We start from the raw sequence: 17,267 nt of genomic DNA, 5'->3' as shown, positions 1-17,267 counted from the left end.
TGATAATTGACAATGGTTTTATGATCGCTATTACCAAGACTATTCGTTAATAATTCCTTTTTAATTCCCTATTCATTAACTGAATTTGAATCCCCTGTCTCCAGAGAATTAACCTGGCCCTCTGCATTACTAGACCAGTGATATTACTGATGTAATAATAATCACGTATTGTCACAAGTAGGCTTCAAATGAAGTTACTGTGAAAAGCCCCTAGTCGCCACATTCCAGCGCCTGTTCGGGGAGGCCGGTACGGGAATTGAACCCGCGCTGCTGGCCTGCCTTGGTCTGCTTTGAAAGCCAGCTATTAGCCCTGTGCTAAACCAGCCCCTATGTGCCACCATCTCCCCAACAAACGTTATGCTTAAAACACAGAATATACCCACATCATTAGTTTTCAAACCACACTTACCATGAATTGCATTTACATTAAAATGTCTTGCCAACAATTCCATATTAGATTTATGGCGAAATTAATTAAAACTGTATTCTAACTTTGATATGTCTGAAATTAAAGCTTTAATCCAGAAACGTCACAGGATTAAAATATTGAGCAATATCTTATTTTGAGCTAATATTCCCTCATGGAAGCATTTACAAGATTATTGATTCTTCCATACTCCAGGAAATCAACTCATTAACATCTGGTCATTCTTTCTCATTATTGTTCATTCTTTCCCTTCATTGGTTAGATTCTTAGTTCACACACAAGCAGATCCCCATGTCACTGTAAATGGCAAATCAGAAGATAGCTGTTTCAGGACGGCAACATGTTGCATAATGTAATCCACGATGTATTTATTTTAAATCCTGTTGATGTGACCTTTCACGTCCTTCCACGGTCATCGAATCTAACATGGCCAGTACTGAAATCTGATCCATTGCTCTCTCCTCTCTCTGTTCAAGTGCTATAATTAGCCAGGCCAATTCTCGTTGCTCAAGTTTTCTATTTCGGGGGGGGGGGGGGGGGGGCCTATTCATTACCGGTTCAGTGACACAGTACTTAGAATTCTCAGTCAAGCATTCCCTTTAACCAGAGGTGCCTTTTAGGCAGCGTTGAACTTCCCCCCCCCCCCCCTCTCGGCAGGATCTGAACAGGGCGTGCACTAACTCGAGCTGCAGATTTGAACCTTCCAGCTCGCCCGGCAAAGGCGAGTGTGAAAGGACCCGAGAGAGAGAGATTGGGACATGACAGGAACAGTGAACTGACATGAGCGTCCCATGTCAACAAGAAACAAATGGAAAACTTAAAATGCAAAATGGTTATATTAAATAAATAGAACATATGGTAAAAAAATATATACTTCTGAATTCATAATAATTCGTGCCCCCCCCCCCCCCAAAAAAAATAATAAAAAGAACATTTCCGCTGCCACGGGCAGTTTGCCTTGTTCTTAACTTGGAAATTCCCAAATCTCTAATAAGAAACACTTTCAAATCCCAAATCTCTAATAAGAAACACCTTCAATTCTATTTTCACAATATATTTCTGGGAGAGTTTTTAAAATGTATTTTGCCAATTAACATTTCCGTTCCGCATCAGTTGCAAACCAGTCGGGAATATTTTTGCCAATTAACATTTCCGTTTCGCATCAGTTGCAAACCAGTCGAGAAAAGAAAAACCTAACAGCAGTTAGTTCCCATTTAAAGGCTGATTGAGTTGATGAGTCTGGCGCACCACGTCCACGTGTGTTTGTTTCTGCCATTGGTTGCCTGGCAACGATGTAACAATATTCAGTGGAAGGACACAGTCAGGAAGAGCTTCTTGAGTGCCGCACAAGAGAGACGGAGAGAGAACAGGATGTCGAAACCAGTGGAGAAGGCACCAAAGGACGTGGTGCACCAACTGGCAATTGACCGTGAGACGATCAAGAAAGAACTGCGCACTCAGAAACTGCACACCACCTTCAATATCAACCCACGCACCAAATGTAAGTGATCAAGTCAATCGTGGTCACACCCCCCGAGCCTGCTCCATCATTTGATTATGATTATGTATGACTGATCAAATTTTAAATTCAGCTTCAAATTCATGCCTATCCCCGACAACTTTTCACCCCTCCCCCTTGCTCATCAATACTCTATATACTTATGCCTTAAAAGATATTGTATTTAAAAAAGAAATCCAATTAAGGTGCAATTTTGCGTGGCCAATCCACCTACCCTGAACATCTTTGGGTTGTGGGGGTGAGATCCACGCAGACACAGGGAGAATGTGCAAATTCCACACAGACAGTGACCCGGGGCCAGGATCGAACCCGGATCCTCGGCGCCGTGAGGCAGCAGTGCTAACCACTGAGGCACTGCCTTAAAGATATTCAAAGACTCTGCCTCACCTACCTTCTGATGAAGAGAACGCCAAATCTCACAACCCTCACAGAATTTTCTTTTTCTCATCTCGGTCTTAAATGGGTGACCCCTTATTCTTAAACTATGACCCCTAGTTCTAGATTCACCCACAAGAGGAAACATCCTCTCCACATCCGCCCTGTCAAGACCGCGCAGAAATTTATAGGTTTCAAACTTGCTCTCCTAGCCCCCAGCGGATACAAGTCCAGCCTGCCCAACCTGGTGCGGTGGGACGGAGAATCCCGCCCTCTGTGTCTGTAATTGATTCAGTGCCTCTTTTTGAATAATCTGATTGTGGTCATTTCAGTTCTTACAGAAATATTTGGCACAATTTCCAAAGGGGTGAGGAAAAGTCTATGGGGCAGACATTATTACTCCGAGCAGTGGTTGCAATGTCGAATGGCCTGCAACACACTGAAACCTTTCAAGGTGACAGCTGGGCTACACCTAGACTTTATGAAATTTATACTAGTAATTCAGGTCAAAGTGGCAAACGTACGATGCAGCAAACTGTTGAGGGGAAAAATATCATCTTGGACAGCATTGTAGTAAATTAAGGTGAAACATTATTGAAAATGTCCTTACATTCATTGCTTCTACAAGGAAAACTCTCTTAAAAGGACAGGAAATCTAATTTTAGGCTTGGATTTAGGCTCTTTTTACAAATGATGCTTGGAGTACCAAATGTTTTGTAGGCGAGGGAATATTCATTTTAAATAACATCAGTATGCCTAGTTTTTGTAAATAGTTACTGGCTAAATGTGTGCCCTGCATTTATTTTCTCAACAGTTCACTGTATAACAGGAAAACCCAATGTCCGCGATCGAGACATGGAAGGCGAAAAGGACCGTATGCATCTAACATTTATTTTGCCTAACATTTAATATCGGATTTTCCCGTGTTGTGCAAAAGTTACTTTGTACTATTAACTATGAAGATGGTATCTATTTGTTTATTTCTGTTTTTAGAGAATTTAGCAAACATTCTCTGGCGCTCATTTTTGGAGCCAAGGATGAAATACACATTTCCACAAACTGAAGCTCAGGAGATTGGCTGGATAACTACTCCATTGGTAAGGACCTGAAAAGCTCTAAAGAAACATACAAAGGGGAAACATTTGAGTGTAAAGATCTAACAGGAGACAGCAGATTGAGTGGAAAGATTTGCTGAGAAGGGGACTTGAAATTTATAATGAGGCATATTTAGACAAGGCCAAAGAAGTGGAGTGCAAGGCCTCCAATGTGAGAATAATCAAAGTTGTGTGCAACTGATTTGTGAATTGTAAGTCAGTTCTTGACACTATCTATTTGTACTCCAGCTATGTTGTAGGCTTCTCAATTGTGGCCCACTATTTTTGCAAAGAATAGTTTTAAGATGCTCGATACATCACCAGTTGGGGCAGACAAAATAGACATTCATGTCCTCCAACACTGGCACACCGTTACGGCAGAATTTACTACCTACAAGATATACTGCAGCAACTTCATAAGGCTTCTTTTTTTAAAAAAAATATATTTTATTGAAAATTTTTGGCCAACCATCACAGTACATTGTGTATCCTTTACACAGTAATATCACAATATAAATAACAATGGCCAGTTTTATAAACAAGAAATAAATAATATATAAACAAAAACAAAACTAAATGGCAACTGCCTTGTCCCAGATAAATATTCTCCAAAAATATGTTTTAACCGTCCAATATACAATTATCTATAACAACAACCTATACATATTATACTTATATACTTATATATTAACATCCCTGAGAATCCCTCTGGTTCCTTCCCCCCGCCCCCCCCCCCCCCCCCCCCCCCCCGGGTTGCTGCTGCTGTCTTCTTCTTTTCCATTCCCTCTATCTTTCTGTGAGGTATTCGACGAACGGTTGCCACCGCCTGGTGAACCCTTGAGCCGATCCCTTTAGGACGAACTTAATCCGTTCCAGCTTTATAAACCCTGCCATGTCATTTATCCAGGTCTCCACACCCGGGGGCTTGGCTTCCTTCCACATCAACAGTATCCTGCGCCGGGCTACTAGGGACGCAAAGGCCAAAACATCAGCCTCTTTCGCCTCCTGCACTCCCGGCTCTTCTGCAACCCCGAATATAGCCAACCCCCAGCTTGGTTCGACCTGGACCCCCACCACCTTCGAAAGCACCTTTGTCACCCCCACCCAAAACCCCTGTAGTGCCGGACATGACCAGAACATGTGGGTGTGATTCGCTGGGCTTCTCGAGCATCTCGCACACCTATCCTCTACTCCAAAAAATCAAAAAATTTACTGAGCCGTGCTCCAGTCATATGCGCCCTGTGTAACACCTTAAATTGTATCAGGCTTAGCCTGGCACACGAGGACGATGAGTTTACCCTACTTAGGGCATCAGCCCACAGCCCCTCCTCAATCTCCTCCCCCAGCTCTTCTTCCCATTTCCCTTTCAGCTCATCTACCATAATCTCCCCCTCGTCCCTCATTTCCCTATATATGTCTGATACCTTACCGTCCCCCACCCATGTCTTTGAGATCACTCTGTCCTGCACCTCCTGCGTCGGGAGCTGCGGGAATTCCCTCACCTGTTGCCTCGCAAAAGCCCTCAGTTGCATATACCGGAATGCATTCCCTTGGGGCAACCCATATTTTTCGGCCAGCGCTCCCAGACTTGCAAACGTCCCATCTACAAACAGATCTCTCAATTGTGTTATTCCTGCTCTTTGCCATGTTCCAAATCCCCCATCCATTCTCCCCGGAGCAAACCTATGATTATTTCTTATCGGGGACCACACCGAGGATCCCGTCTTTCCCCTATGCCGTCTCCATTGCCCCCAAATTTTCAGAGTAGCCACCACCACCGGGCTTGTGGTGTATTTCTTCGGTGAGAACGGCAACGGTGCCGTCACCATGGCTTGTAGGCAAGTCCCCCTACAGGACGCCTTCTCCAATCTCTTCCACGCCGTTCCCTCCTCTTCTCCCATCCACTTACATACCATTGAGATGTTGGCGGCCCAGTAGTACTCACTCAGGCTCGGTAGCGCCAGCCCCCCCCTATCCCTACTACGCTGCAAAAATCCCTTCCTCACTCTCGGGGTCTTCCCGGCCCACACAAAACTCATGATACTCTTCTCAATCCTTTTGAAAAAAGCCTTCGTGATCACCACCGGGAGGCACTGAAACACAAAGAGGAATCTCGGGAGGACCACCATTTTAACCGCTTGTACCCTCCCTGCCAGTGACAGGGATACCATGTCCCATCTCTTGAAGTCCTCCTCCATCTGTTCCACCAACCGCGTTAAGTTTAACCTATGCAATGTACCCCAATTCTTATCTATCTGGATCCCCAAGTAGCGAAAGTCCCTTGTTACCTTCCTCAGCGGTAAGTCCTCTATTTCTCTGCTCTGCTCCCCTGGATGCACCACAAACAGCTCACTTTTCCCCATGTTCAGCTTATATCCTGAAAATTCTCCAAACTCCCCAAGTATCCGCATTATCTCTGGCATCCCCTCCGCCGGGTCCGCCACATACACCAATAAATCGTCCGCGTAAAGAGATACCCGGTGTTCCTCTCCTCCCCTGAGTACTCCCCTCCACTTCCTGGAACCCCTCAATGCTATTGCCAGGGGCTCAATCGCCAGTGCAAACAATAATGGGGACAGAGGACATCACTGCCTCGTCCCTCTATGGAGCCGAAAATACGCAGACCCCCATCCATTCGTGACCACGCTCGCCATCGGGGCCCTATACAGCAGCTGTACCCATCTAATATACTCATCTCCAAAGCCAAATCTCCTCAACACCTCCCACAAATAATCCCACTCCACTCTATCAAATGCTTTCTCGGCATCCATCGCCACCACTATCTCCGCTTCCCCCTCTGGTGGGGGCATCATCATTACCCCTAGCAGCCTCCGTATATTCGTATTCAGCTGTCTCCCCTTCACAAACCCAGTTTGGTCCTCATGGACTACCCCCGGGACACAATCCTCTATCCTCATTGCCATTACCTTGGCCAGAATCTTGGCGTCTACATTTAGGAGGGAAATAGGTCTATAGGACCCACATTGCAGCGGGTCTTTTTCCTTCTTTAGGAGAAGCGATATCGTTGCCTCCGACATAGTCGGGGGCAGCTGTCCCCTTTCCTTCGCCTCATTAAAGGTTCTCATCAGTATCGGGGCAAGCAGTCCACATATTTCCTATAAAATTCGACTGGAAATCCATCCGGTCCCGGAGCCTTCCCCGCCTGCATACTCCTAATTCCTTTCACTACTTCCTCTATCTCGATCTGTGCTCCCAGTCCCACCCTCTCCTGCTCCTCCACCTTAGGAAATTCCAGCCGGTCCAGGAAGCACATCATTCTCTCCTTCCCATCCGGGGGCTGAGCTTCGTATAATCTTTTATAGAATGCCTTGAACACTCCATTCCCTCTCTCCGCTCCCCGTTCTATCTCTCCTTCCTCATCCCTCACTCCCCCTATTTCCCTCGCTGCTCCCCTTTTCCTCAATTGATGGGCCAGCAACCTGCTCGCCTTCTCCCCATACTCATACTGTACACCCTGTGCCTTCCTCCACTGTGCTTCTGCAGTACCCGTTGTCAGCAAGTCAAATTCTACGTGTAACCTTTGCCTTTCCCTGTACAGTCCCTACTCCGGTGCCTCCGCATATTGTCTGTCCACCCTCAGAAGTTCTTGCAGCAACCGCTCCCGTTCCCTACTCTCCTGCTTTCCTTTATGTGCCCTTATTGATATCAGTTCCCCTCTAACCATTGCCTTCAGCGCCTTCCAGACCACTCCCACCTGGACCTCCCCGTTATCATTGAGTTCCAAGTATTTTTCAATGCACCCCCTCACCCTTAGACACGCCCCTTCATCTGCCATTAGTCCCATGTCCATTCTCCAGGGTGGACGCCCTTCTGTTTCCTCCCCTATCTCCAACTCTACCCAATGTGGAGCGTGATCCGAAATGGCTATAGCCGTATACTCCGTCCCCCTCACCTTCGGGATCAACGCCCTTCCCAAGACAAAAAAGTCTAGAACATAGAAAATACAGCACAGAACAGGCCCTTCGGCCCACGATGTTGTGCCGAACCTTTGTCCTAGATTAATCATAGATTATCATTGAATTTACAGTGCAGAAGGAGGCCATTCGGCCCTTTGAGTCTGCACCGGCTCTTGGAAAGAGCACCATACCCAAACTCAACACCTCCCCCCAACACCAAGGGCAATTTGGACATTAAGGGCAATTTATCATTGGCCAGTTCACCTAACCCGCACATCTTTGGACTGTGGGAGGAAACCGGAGCACCCGGAGGAAACCCACGCAGACACGGGGAGGACGTGCAGACTCCGCACAGACAATCACCCAAGCTGGAATCGAACCTGGGACCATGGAGCTGTGAAGCAATTGTGCTATCCACAATGCTACCGTGCTGCCCTTAAGAACAAATAAATCTACACTATATCATTTTACCGTCATCCATGTACCTATCCAATAGCTGCTTGAAGGTCCCTAATGTTTCCGACTCAACTACTTCCACAGGCAGTGCATTCCATGCCCCCACTACTCTCTGGGTAAAGAACCTACCTCTGATATCCCTCCTATATCTTCCACCTTTCACCTTAAATTTATGTCCCCTTGTAATGGTGTGTTCCACCCGGGGAAAAAGTCTCTGACTGTCTACTCTATCTATTCCCCTGATCATCTTATGAACCTCTATCAAGTCGCCCCTCATCCTTCTCCGCTCTAATGAGAAAAGGCCTAGCACCCTCAACCTTTCCTCGTAAGACCTACTCTCCATTCCAGGCAACATCCTGGTAAATCTTCTTTGCACCTTTTCCAGAGCTTCCACATCCTTCCTAAAATGAGGCGACCAGAACTGTACACAGTACTCCAAATGTGGCCTTACCAAAGTTTTGTACAGCTGCATCATCACCTCACGGCTCTTAAATTCAATCCCTCTGTTAATGAACGCTAGTACACCATAGGCCTTCTTCACAGCTCTATCCACTTGAGTGGCAACTTTCAAAGATTTATGAACATAGACCCCAAGATCTCTCTGCTCCTCCACATTGCCAAGAACTCTACCGTTAACCCTATATTCCGCATTCATATTTGTCCTTCCAAAATGGACAACCTCACACTTTTCAGGGTTAAACTCCATCTGCCACTTCTCAGCCCAGCTCTGCATCCTATCTATGTCTCTTTGCAGCCGACAACAGCCCTCCTTACTATCCACAACTCCACCAATCTTCGTATCGTCTGCAAATTTACTGACCCACCCTTCAACTCCCTCATCCAAGTCATTAATGAAAATCACAAACAGCAGAGGACCCAGAACTGATCCCTGCGGTACGCCACTGGTAACTGGGATCCAGGCTGAATATTTGCCATCCACCACCACTCTCTGACTTCTATCGGTTAGCCAGTTCGTTATCCAACTGGCCAAATTTCCCACTATCCCATGCCTCCTTACTTTCTGCATAAGCCTACCATGGGGAACTTTATCAAATGCCTTACTAAAATCCATGTACACTACATCCACTGCTTTACCTTCGCGAATAAACTTTGTGGACATGGGAGAAAAACGAAAACTCCTTACTCCTAGGTCTGCTAAATCTCCACGGGTCTACTCCTCCCATCTGCTCCATAAAATCTTTAAGCACCTTGGCTACAGCCGGCCTCCTTCCAGTCCTGGATCTCGACCTGTCCAGCCCTGGCTCCAGCACCGTATTAAAATCTCCCCCCATTACCAACTTTCCCACCTCTAGGTCCGGGATGCGTCCTAGCATGCGCCTCATAAAATTGGCATCATCCCAGTTCGGGGCATATACGTTTACCAAGACCACCGCCTCCCCCTGTAATTTGCCACTCACCATCACATATCTGCCCCCGCTACCCGCCACTATGGTCTTTGCCTCAAACATAACCCGCTTCCCCACTAGTATTGCCACCCCCCTGTTTTTCGCATCTAGCCCCGAATGAAACACCTGCCCCACCCATCCTTTGCGTAGTCTAACCTGGTCTATAAGTTTCAAGTGCGTCTCTTGTAACATAACCACGTCTGCCTTAAGTTTCTTAAGGTGTGCGAGTACTCGTGCCCTCTTTATCGGCCCGTTCAGCCCTCTCACATTCCACGTGATCAACCGGGTTGGGGGGCTTTTTACCCCCACCCCTTGTCGATTAGCCATCCCCTTTTTCCAGCTCCTCACTCGGTTCCCACGCAGCTGTGTCCCCCCCAGGCGGCGACCCCCCATTCCGGCTCCCCCCTCTCCCCAGCAGCAGCAACCCAGTAACTCCCCCCTCCCACCCCCCCCGCTAGATCCCCCACTAGCGTAGTTACACCCCCCATGTTGCTCCCAGAAGTCAGCAAACTCTGGCCGACCTCGGCTTCCCCCCGTGACCTCGGCTCGCACCGTGCGACACCCCCTCCTTCCTGCTTCCCTATTCCCGCCATGATTATCATAGCGCGGGAACAAAGCCCGCGCTTCCCTTTTGGCCCCGCCCCCCCATGGCCAACGCCCCATCTCCTCCACCTCCCTTCCTCCCTCCACCACCACCTGTGGAAGAGAGAAAAGTTACCGCATCGCAGGATTAATAACATAAGACTCATCTTTCCCCCCCTTTTTCCCCCCTCTTCGCCCCCCATACTCGCCCCACCACTTTGTTTCAAACGTTCTTTTTTAGTAACCCACTTATTCCAGTTTTTCTTCCACAATAAAAGTCCACGCCTCATCCGCCGTCTCAAAGTAGTGGTGCCTCCCTTGATATGTGACCCACAGTCTTGCCGGTTGTAGCATTCCAAATTTTATCTTCTTTTTGTGAAGCACCGCCTTGGCCCGATTAAAGCTCGCCCTCCTTCTCGCCACCTCCGCACTCCAGTCTTGATATACGCGGATCACCGCGTTCTCCCACCTACTGCTCCGGGTTTTCTTTGCCCATCTAAGGACCATCTCTTTGTCCTTAAAACGGAGGAATCTCACCACTATGGCTCTAGGAATTTCTCCTGCTCTCGGTCCTCGCGCCATCACTCGGTATGCTCCCTCCACCTCCAGCGGACCTGCCGGGGCCTCCGCTCCCATTAACGAGTGCAGCATCGTGCTCACATATGCCCTGACGTCTGCTCCTTCTGCACCTTCAGGAAGACCAAGAATCCTTAAATTATTCCTCCTCGCGTTATTCTCCAGCACCTCCAGCCTTTCCACAAATCGTTTATGGTGTGCCTCGTGCATCTCCGACTTCACCACCAGGCCCTGTATATCGTCCTCGTTCTCGGCAGCCTTTGCCTTCACGACCCGAAGCTCCCGCTCCTGGGTCTTTTGCTCATCCTTTAGCCCTTCGATCGCCTGTAATATCGGGGCCAACAGCTCCTTCTTCATCTCCTTTTTAAGCTCTTCCACGCAGCGTTTCAAAAACTCGTGTTGTTCAGGGCCCCATATTAAACTGCTACCTTCCGACGCCATCTTGGTTTTTGCTTGCCTTCCTTGCCGCTGCTCTAAAGGATCCACCGCAATCCGGCCACTTTCCTCTCCTTTTTCCATCCGTATCCAGGGGGGATTCCCTTCTGGTTTACCGCACAGTGCTTTTAGCCGTTAAAATTGCCGTTGGGGCTCTTATTAAGAGCCCAAAAGTCCATTCCACCGGGAGCTGCCGAAACGTGCGACTCAGCTGGTCATCGCCGCACCCGGAAGTCCCCTCATAAGGCTTCTTCGATAGCACCTACCGACCCTACAACCTGTACCCTTTAGAAGAGCGAGGGCAGTAGGTACATGGGAACACCATCACCTACAAATCCCCCTCCAAGTCACACACCATCCTGACTTGGAAAATAAATCAGCGTTCCTTCACAGTTGCTGGGTCAAAAGCCAGGAACTCCCTCTCAAACAGCACTGTGGGACTGTCATCACATGGACTGCCAGGGTTCAAGAAGACAGCTCACCATCACCTCCTCAGGGCTCACTGGGTATGGGCAAGAAATGTTGGCCTTAGTAACATTGCCCACATCTCACAAATGCACAGAAAAAAGTTGAAAAATAAAAGCCTGTTATGAAAAATGAAATGAAAATGAAATGAATGAATGAAAATGAAAAATGAAAAAACAAATGAAAATTGCTTATTGTCACAAGTAGGCTTCAAATGAAGTTACTGTGAAAAGCCCCTAGTCGCCACATTCTGGCACCTGTTCGGGGAGGCTGGTACTGGAATTGAACTGTGCTGCTGGCCTAGTCTGCTTTCAAAGCCAGCAATTTAGCCCTGTGCTAAACAGCCCCTATCTGCAATTTTCCCACAGAGGGGTGAGGTAAAATGCAAAAGGAAATAATTTGATAGATTCCAACAAAAAACAGAAGCACGAGTATGAGAAGAAAGTACTGATGACCACCTAGTCTAATGTGATCTTTTAAAATCACCTTCATAAATTGCTGAAATTAAATAGATCTAAACATTCACAAATTAACATCTTAATTACAAACAGTTATCAAGATGTTACAAAAAATACTAACCCAAGGTGTAGTTCTTGTGTCCTGGAGGAAGTTCCTAGCCATAACTGCTTGCAATTCTGAAATTTATATCAGATCTGGCATGTACATTGGTTGTGCAAAGGATGTTCTGTTCAGAGCAAGATGTTAAAAGTATAATCTCAGAAAATAATTTATTCAAACATTTGTTTTCTGTAAGAATTCATTTGTCGACTAAGTTCACCCAAAGACACTTTGTACAGTAGAAAACAATCTTATTTGAAATATGGCAAACATAATTTATGTCAACAGTAATTGCATTGCCCCCCCCCCCCCCCCCTTAGTCACGCCAGTCTCCATACTCATGACAGGCAAATATCTCCTGAACACTTGTTAATTGTATCATATTGTACATAAGACTGGCCTAGCTTTCTCTGCTATATGAAGTTGCTCAGTATAACCCCAGGAGCATGGCTGAGATTGGTGTGGGACTAAAGCAATGCCTTTTCACACCTTCAAATATGTTGTGATACAAATGGTACAAATTGACCAACTTAGTTCACGATCTATGTTTAGCATTGTTCATTGCCTGAGTTCTGAATAATAGATTCACTTGTTTTGTTACGGACTGAATGGAGGAGTGGCAGGGGTTAATTTAAAAAGCATTCATTTTGCCTCTCACCGCCTGTCGGTAAACAAAGGTGTTTTTGATTTGCTTCTTCCTTTTTAAGTGGTGGCATATTTCCCAACCCCTCAGATTTGGTGTGGTACAATTTTCTATTAATCACCCCTTAGCGAACTCGAGATAGGATGAACTCAAAGGGGTAGTTTATTTGCACACTCAAACAGTAAAAGAGGGATAGAGTAAAGAAAGTTTTACAATGCAGAAACCACAGGGAAAATACATATTGTTTCACTTGGGTCCAGAGTTCAGAATCAAAGTCCAATGAGATATTCCTTCACAGTGGTTGGCAGGTTGAAAACCAATGTTGTATAATTCATTTTCAGCTGGTGTTGACTTCACACAATGGGATAGGCACGCAGAGATAAATCTGTCTTGTAGCTGATGGTACAGAATTTCCAGCAGAGGCAGTGTAAATGGGGCCAGGTATCTCAACTTGGGCCAGAGCTCCTTGTTTGTGATGCTGCTAGTTAGATGGTAAAATGGCAGACTGAGACTTAGCAGTACAGTGAGACAATATTATTGGTTCCATAAACCAGAGGTCCATGTCACATCACTCCCATCTCTTCACCTGTTGTGGTGATTTGCCTGTAGACGGTGTTGTATATAGTTGGTAGTGCGACCTCCAACCAGCAGGTGGCAGTACAGATCCATCATGCAGTCTCTCGAAAGTGGTCATGTGACAAGGCACTCAGATATAAGTCAGGGCAGATCCGGTGATCCACAGAAGGTTGTAAGACGTACATGAGGACAGTCATGCATAGGGGTAGTTCCAGGGGAGTATAAAGAAACTCCATGATAACTTGCTCTGTATCTGATCGTTACCTTACCACGTGTGTATTAATAATATCTTGGCTTGGACAAGTCACCAGCAGCTCTGTGGATTCTTTGCTCGACATCGAACACCGAACACAACACCAGTGTTTGACAAAGGGTGTGTATCCCTCGTTTGAGTATCCAAGATTGTTAAATGTCAGCCGTTAAGAATTGAAAGGAAGATTGCGGGTCCCTTTGTCTTAACATACGAGTAGACTCCAGTTAGCCAGCCTGGGTTATGAAATGCGGATGGTCTTGGCATAATTCTCTTTGAATTTGGGCTGCAGCCCGAAGGGGGGGTCATCAGTGTCCCTTTCAGGGCTAACTACATACAAGTTTATCTGATATTGCCAGATAGTTCCTTTTTGTTCGAGGTGAAAGACACACATAGATGAGGTTTTTGAGATAGCAATGAGCAACATTAATATATAATTTTACAAAAAAATTATACAAGGTGAGGTCTTAAGACTCCTCATCTTTTGTACAGCTAACAATCATAAACAGTGGCACTTAAAAAATACATTACATTGCCTTCATTGAGAACTCCATGTAAACATTGTAAGATTTGCAATACCAAATTGGAATGAGACAGTTGAATCAGTACTGCGTCCCAAAATCATCTGAGCTATTGTGCAGATGAGTGTTGCTCTAGAAATAGTTGCACCTATGGCTAACATATTCCAGTACACTGACGACACTGGCATCTACCCAATGGTTTGCTTTCTGCCAGGCCCACCTAGCTCCAGCATTGGTTCAAACATGGATAAAAGAGCTAGGATGAGGCAAATGTGCTCTTGTTATTTATTTGGGAAAAACACCATTGAAATATTCGTCATCCCCCTCCCCCACACCACCCCCGTATAGAAGACAGCTGGACAATCTTAAACGGTGCACAACATAGTATAAAATAGGAAAACCCAGAACATTCAATTAAACCTGTAGAGTCATACAAAGGGAAACAGTTCAAACTAATCCCACAAATATCCAGGAAAGGTATTGTAAGCAAATTATTTGGGATAAATTAATCTTTAGACACAATGATATGGGACAGAGGGCTATTGGGTATTTCTGAATCTTATTCTTCATTTGTATTTCTTCTGTGAAGTGATTGGGATATTATGCCTTTCAGTCAATGTAAAGACGCAATATGTGCTTTAATACTAAAATGGGGCTACAATTTTATAATCAGCATTTTGCCTTTAATTGGGACCCATTTGTAAAATGATGCATATTTTTTCTGCATGTCTACATGGGTTTCTCCGGTTTCACCCCACATGTCCCAAAACATGTGCTTGTGAGGTGAATTGAACAATCTGAATTCTCCCTCTGTGTAACCGAACACGTGCCGTAGTGTGACGACGAGGCAATTTTCACAGTAGCTTCATTGCAGAGTTAATGTAAGCCTACTTGCGACACTAATAAAGATTAGTATTATTTTGATGTCCAGTATAATCAGTTAAAATGTCAATTTCTCTTACAGATAGATACAGATACAAGTGATCGGAGACTGAATTTTCATCGTCGTAGTAATGAAATTACAAAATTCATGGCACAGTCCTCCCAGCAAAAAGAAAATAACTAGGGAAAATCGGACTAGGTTTGAGTCAATGTTGCTGTTTGTTATTTTACCTTATCTACTCAAACATTGGTGATTATAGAGGGGAAATCATGTACTTAGGAACAAGATAAATGTAACCTTCCGTAATAGTGAAGAATAAAGTATACGTCGTGCCTAACAACTGGGAAAAGATTACGTTTTATTGACATTGTGCAAGTTGCCGTGGTTATGTAACCCTCGGTGGAATGTGGTACTTCAGTTTGCATGAAACAAATATAGCATTTAGTTTCAGGGTGATGTTTCTTAAGAACATAATAGTAAGTAAGTAATGTCACCATAGTTCCAGATGACCATAGGCTGCTTTCCCCTCTTAGGGGGAGAGCTGTCTGGTGATAGTTTAACCTGAGGATCATCACACCTCAGGCAAGGCAGACAAGGCGGGACCTTCATGAATAACGTCAACCTCAAGAATTGAACCCATGCTGTTGAACTTGCTCTGCATCACAAACCAACCGTCCAGCCAACTGAGCTAAACTAAGAACATAATGCAAATGCAGAGAACATGCATAGATGATTGCTAAAGCTTTTCAAACCACTTAACTTTTTTTTTAATTTAAAATTTAGAGTACCCAATTTTTTTTTTCCAATTAAAGGATAATTTAGTGTGGCCAATCCACGTAGCCTGCACATCTTTAGGTTGTGGGGGGTGAAACCCACGCAGACACGGGGAGAATATGCAAACTCCACACGGACAGTGACCCAGGGCCGGGATTTGAACCCGGGTCCTCAGCTCCGTAGTTCCTGTGCTAGCCACTGCGCCACCCTGCTGCCCTACCACTTATCTTTTTAATTTAAATAATTTTAAAAGCTATCTTGATAGAGGCTGCTGTTTGCCAATCATTGAATCTGGATGACACTCATGCCATGGGACACGGTTTAATGGAAACATTTCTATGTGTAATTTTGGGTACGGTTGGCGGGGTGTTTCTCAACAGCCACATTGTCGAGATCACGACCCGTTTTAACAACACGAGCCATTCGCTATTACTGGCTCTCTCGTTGTCTGATTTGGCAGACTCACACTTTAGCATGTTGCTGCTAACAAGGGGGAGCTGCTTTTAAACGCTCCCTCACCACTCACTCCCAGCCAACACACAAGCATGGCAGCGTGCTGATCTGCTCCTCACTTAGGGGTTGACGACGTGGCCAGGCCTCACGATGCCGTCGATGTGAGACGGGACACCCTGTTCCCTCCCAAGGGGGTTCGAGGACCAGCAGCAGGTCACCAATACACCCTGGGAGGCAGAGGCTGTCAGTGTGGGAAGCATGACAAGATGGACCATTGTCCAGTGTCGGGAGAAGACCAACAACCTCCACCAAGCTGCAAGGGTAAGTTACCACATCTCTCCTGGCATCAGTTCCGCCTGTTACCCCTTAAATTCCCAATCCTCATAGATCACTGGCTGACACCTCACTCCGCCCCCATATCCGATCTTCGTGCTTGCTCCTCAGAACCCACTGCCACCCACCAGCGCAACCCCTTCATGTCCAGGTACACTGCCCACACATGTCACCTGCTATAGACCCCCCTGATCCCATCAAGCGTGCGGCTCAGAATACCCTCTCATAGTCACCGCAGGAGACGATGGGGGACGGAGTACCAGAGATTAAAGTCCTCACCCCCTATGAAGAACGTTCCCTGTAGATCGCAGGGTTGACTGAGGAGAGAGCAATCCCTGAGATGATGCTGGCAATGCACAGAGTGGCACTGAGGCCAACACTGCTAGGGTGGCAACCGCAGTTGAACGCTTGGAGCACGGTGTCCGCATCTTGAGTGGTGGTGCCCAAGGCATGGCTCAGTCCATGACGACTTTGGTTGAGGGCCTCGACGACATGTCCCAGTCGTTGATGGACATGTCCCAGGGGGACATTGCCGAGACACTGCAGAGCATGGTCCAGTCACTGAGGAGCATCACTGAGGGCGTCAACATCATGGTGCAGACAATGGGGAACTGCCAGGACTGGCAGAGCCAGATGACTCAGAGGCCTATGGAGTTCACTGCAGCTGCCCCTCTGTCCTATGGAGGCCCCCAAGGCCCTACGGGCATCGTCAGGGAGGAGGAAGCGCTGGAGGGTCTGCCTCCAAGGAGACAACGCCGATTTCCAGTTGTTTTCCGACTCCCTCCGGACACTAGCGCATCTCAAGGACAGGGTGGCACGGTGTCACCAGCGACACCGGTAATTTGGCCGAGGCCCTGCGGCTCCAGGTCCTCCAGAGATCATCCGGCAAGTACACCAAAGGGTGCGGAAAACAGCAGGCTTAGAAGGGGAATGGGGGTGGAGGAGAAGGAGGGGAATGTGGGGGGGGGGGGGGGGGTGGGGGGTGAACTGACGGACAAAACTTTATCCTATGTGAATCGGGTGA

At 46.5% G+C, this 17,267-nt stretch overlaps 1 protein-coding gene across 2 annotated transcripts; it reads left to right on the top strand.

Annotated features, from left to right (window-relative positions):
* Window positions 1-1,609: 1,609 nt before the first annotated feature.
* cfap144 (cilia and flagella associated protein 144) lies at window positions 1,610-15,023 on the top strand. 2 transcript variants are annotated; one of them, XM_072488514.1, is made up of 5 exons: window positions 1,610-1,928; window positions 3,136-3,195; window positions 3,315-3,418; window positions 13,334-13,402; window positions 14,765-15,023. In XM_072488514.1, exons 1-4 carry the CDS (start codon window positions 1,661-1,663, stop codon window positions 13,394-13,396), a joined length of 495 nt encoding a protein of 164 aa, XP_072344615.1. In that variant the 5' UTR covers window positions 1,610-1,660; the 3' UTR covers window positions 13,397-13,402; window positions 14,765-15,023. The 2 variants fall into 2 exon arrangements, with proteins under 2 accessions (XP_072344615.1, XP_072344614.1); XM_072488513.1 differs by lacking the exon at window positions 13,334-13,402 and having other exon boundaries at window positions 1,636-1,928.
* The last annotated feature ends 2,244 nt before the right edge of the window (window positions 15,024-17,267 follow it).

Source organism: Scyliorhinus torazame, chromosome 22 (genome assembly GCF_047496885.1).
Source record: "Scyliorhinus torazame isolate Kashiwa2021f chromosome 22, sScyTor2.1, whole genome shotgun sequence".
NCBI classification, from domain to species: Eukaryota; Metazoa; Chordata; class Chondrichthyes; order Carcharhiniformes; family Scyliorhinidae; genus Scyliorhinus; species Scyliorhinus torazame.
This window is presented reverse-complemented; position numbering and strand designations above follow the sequence as displayed.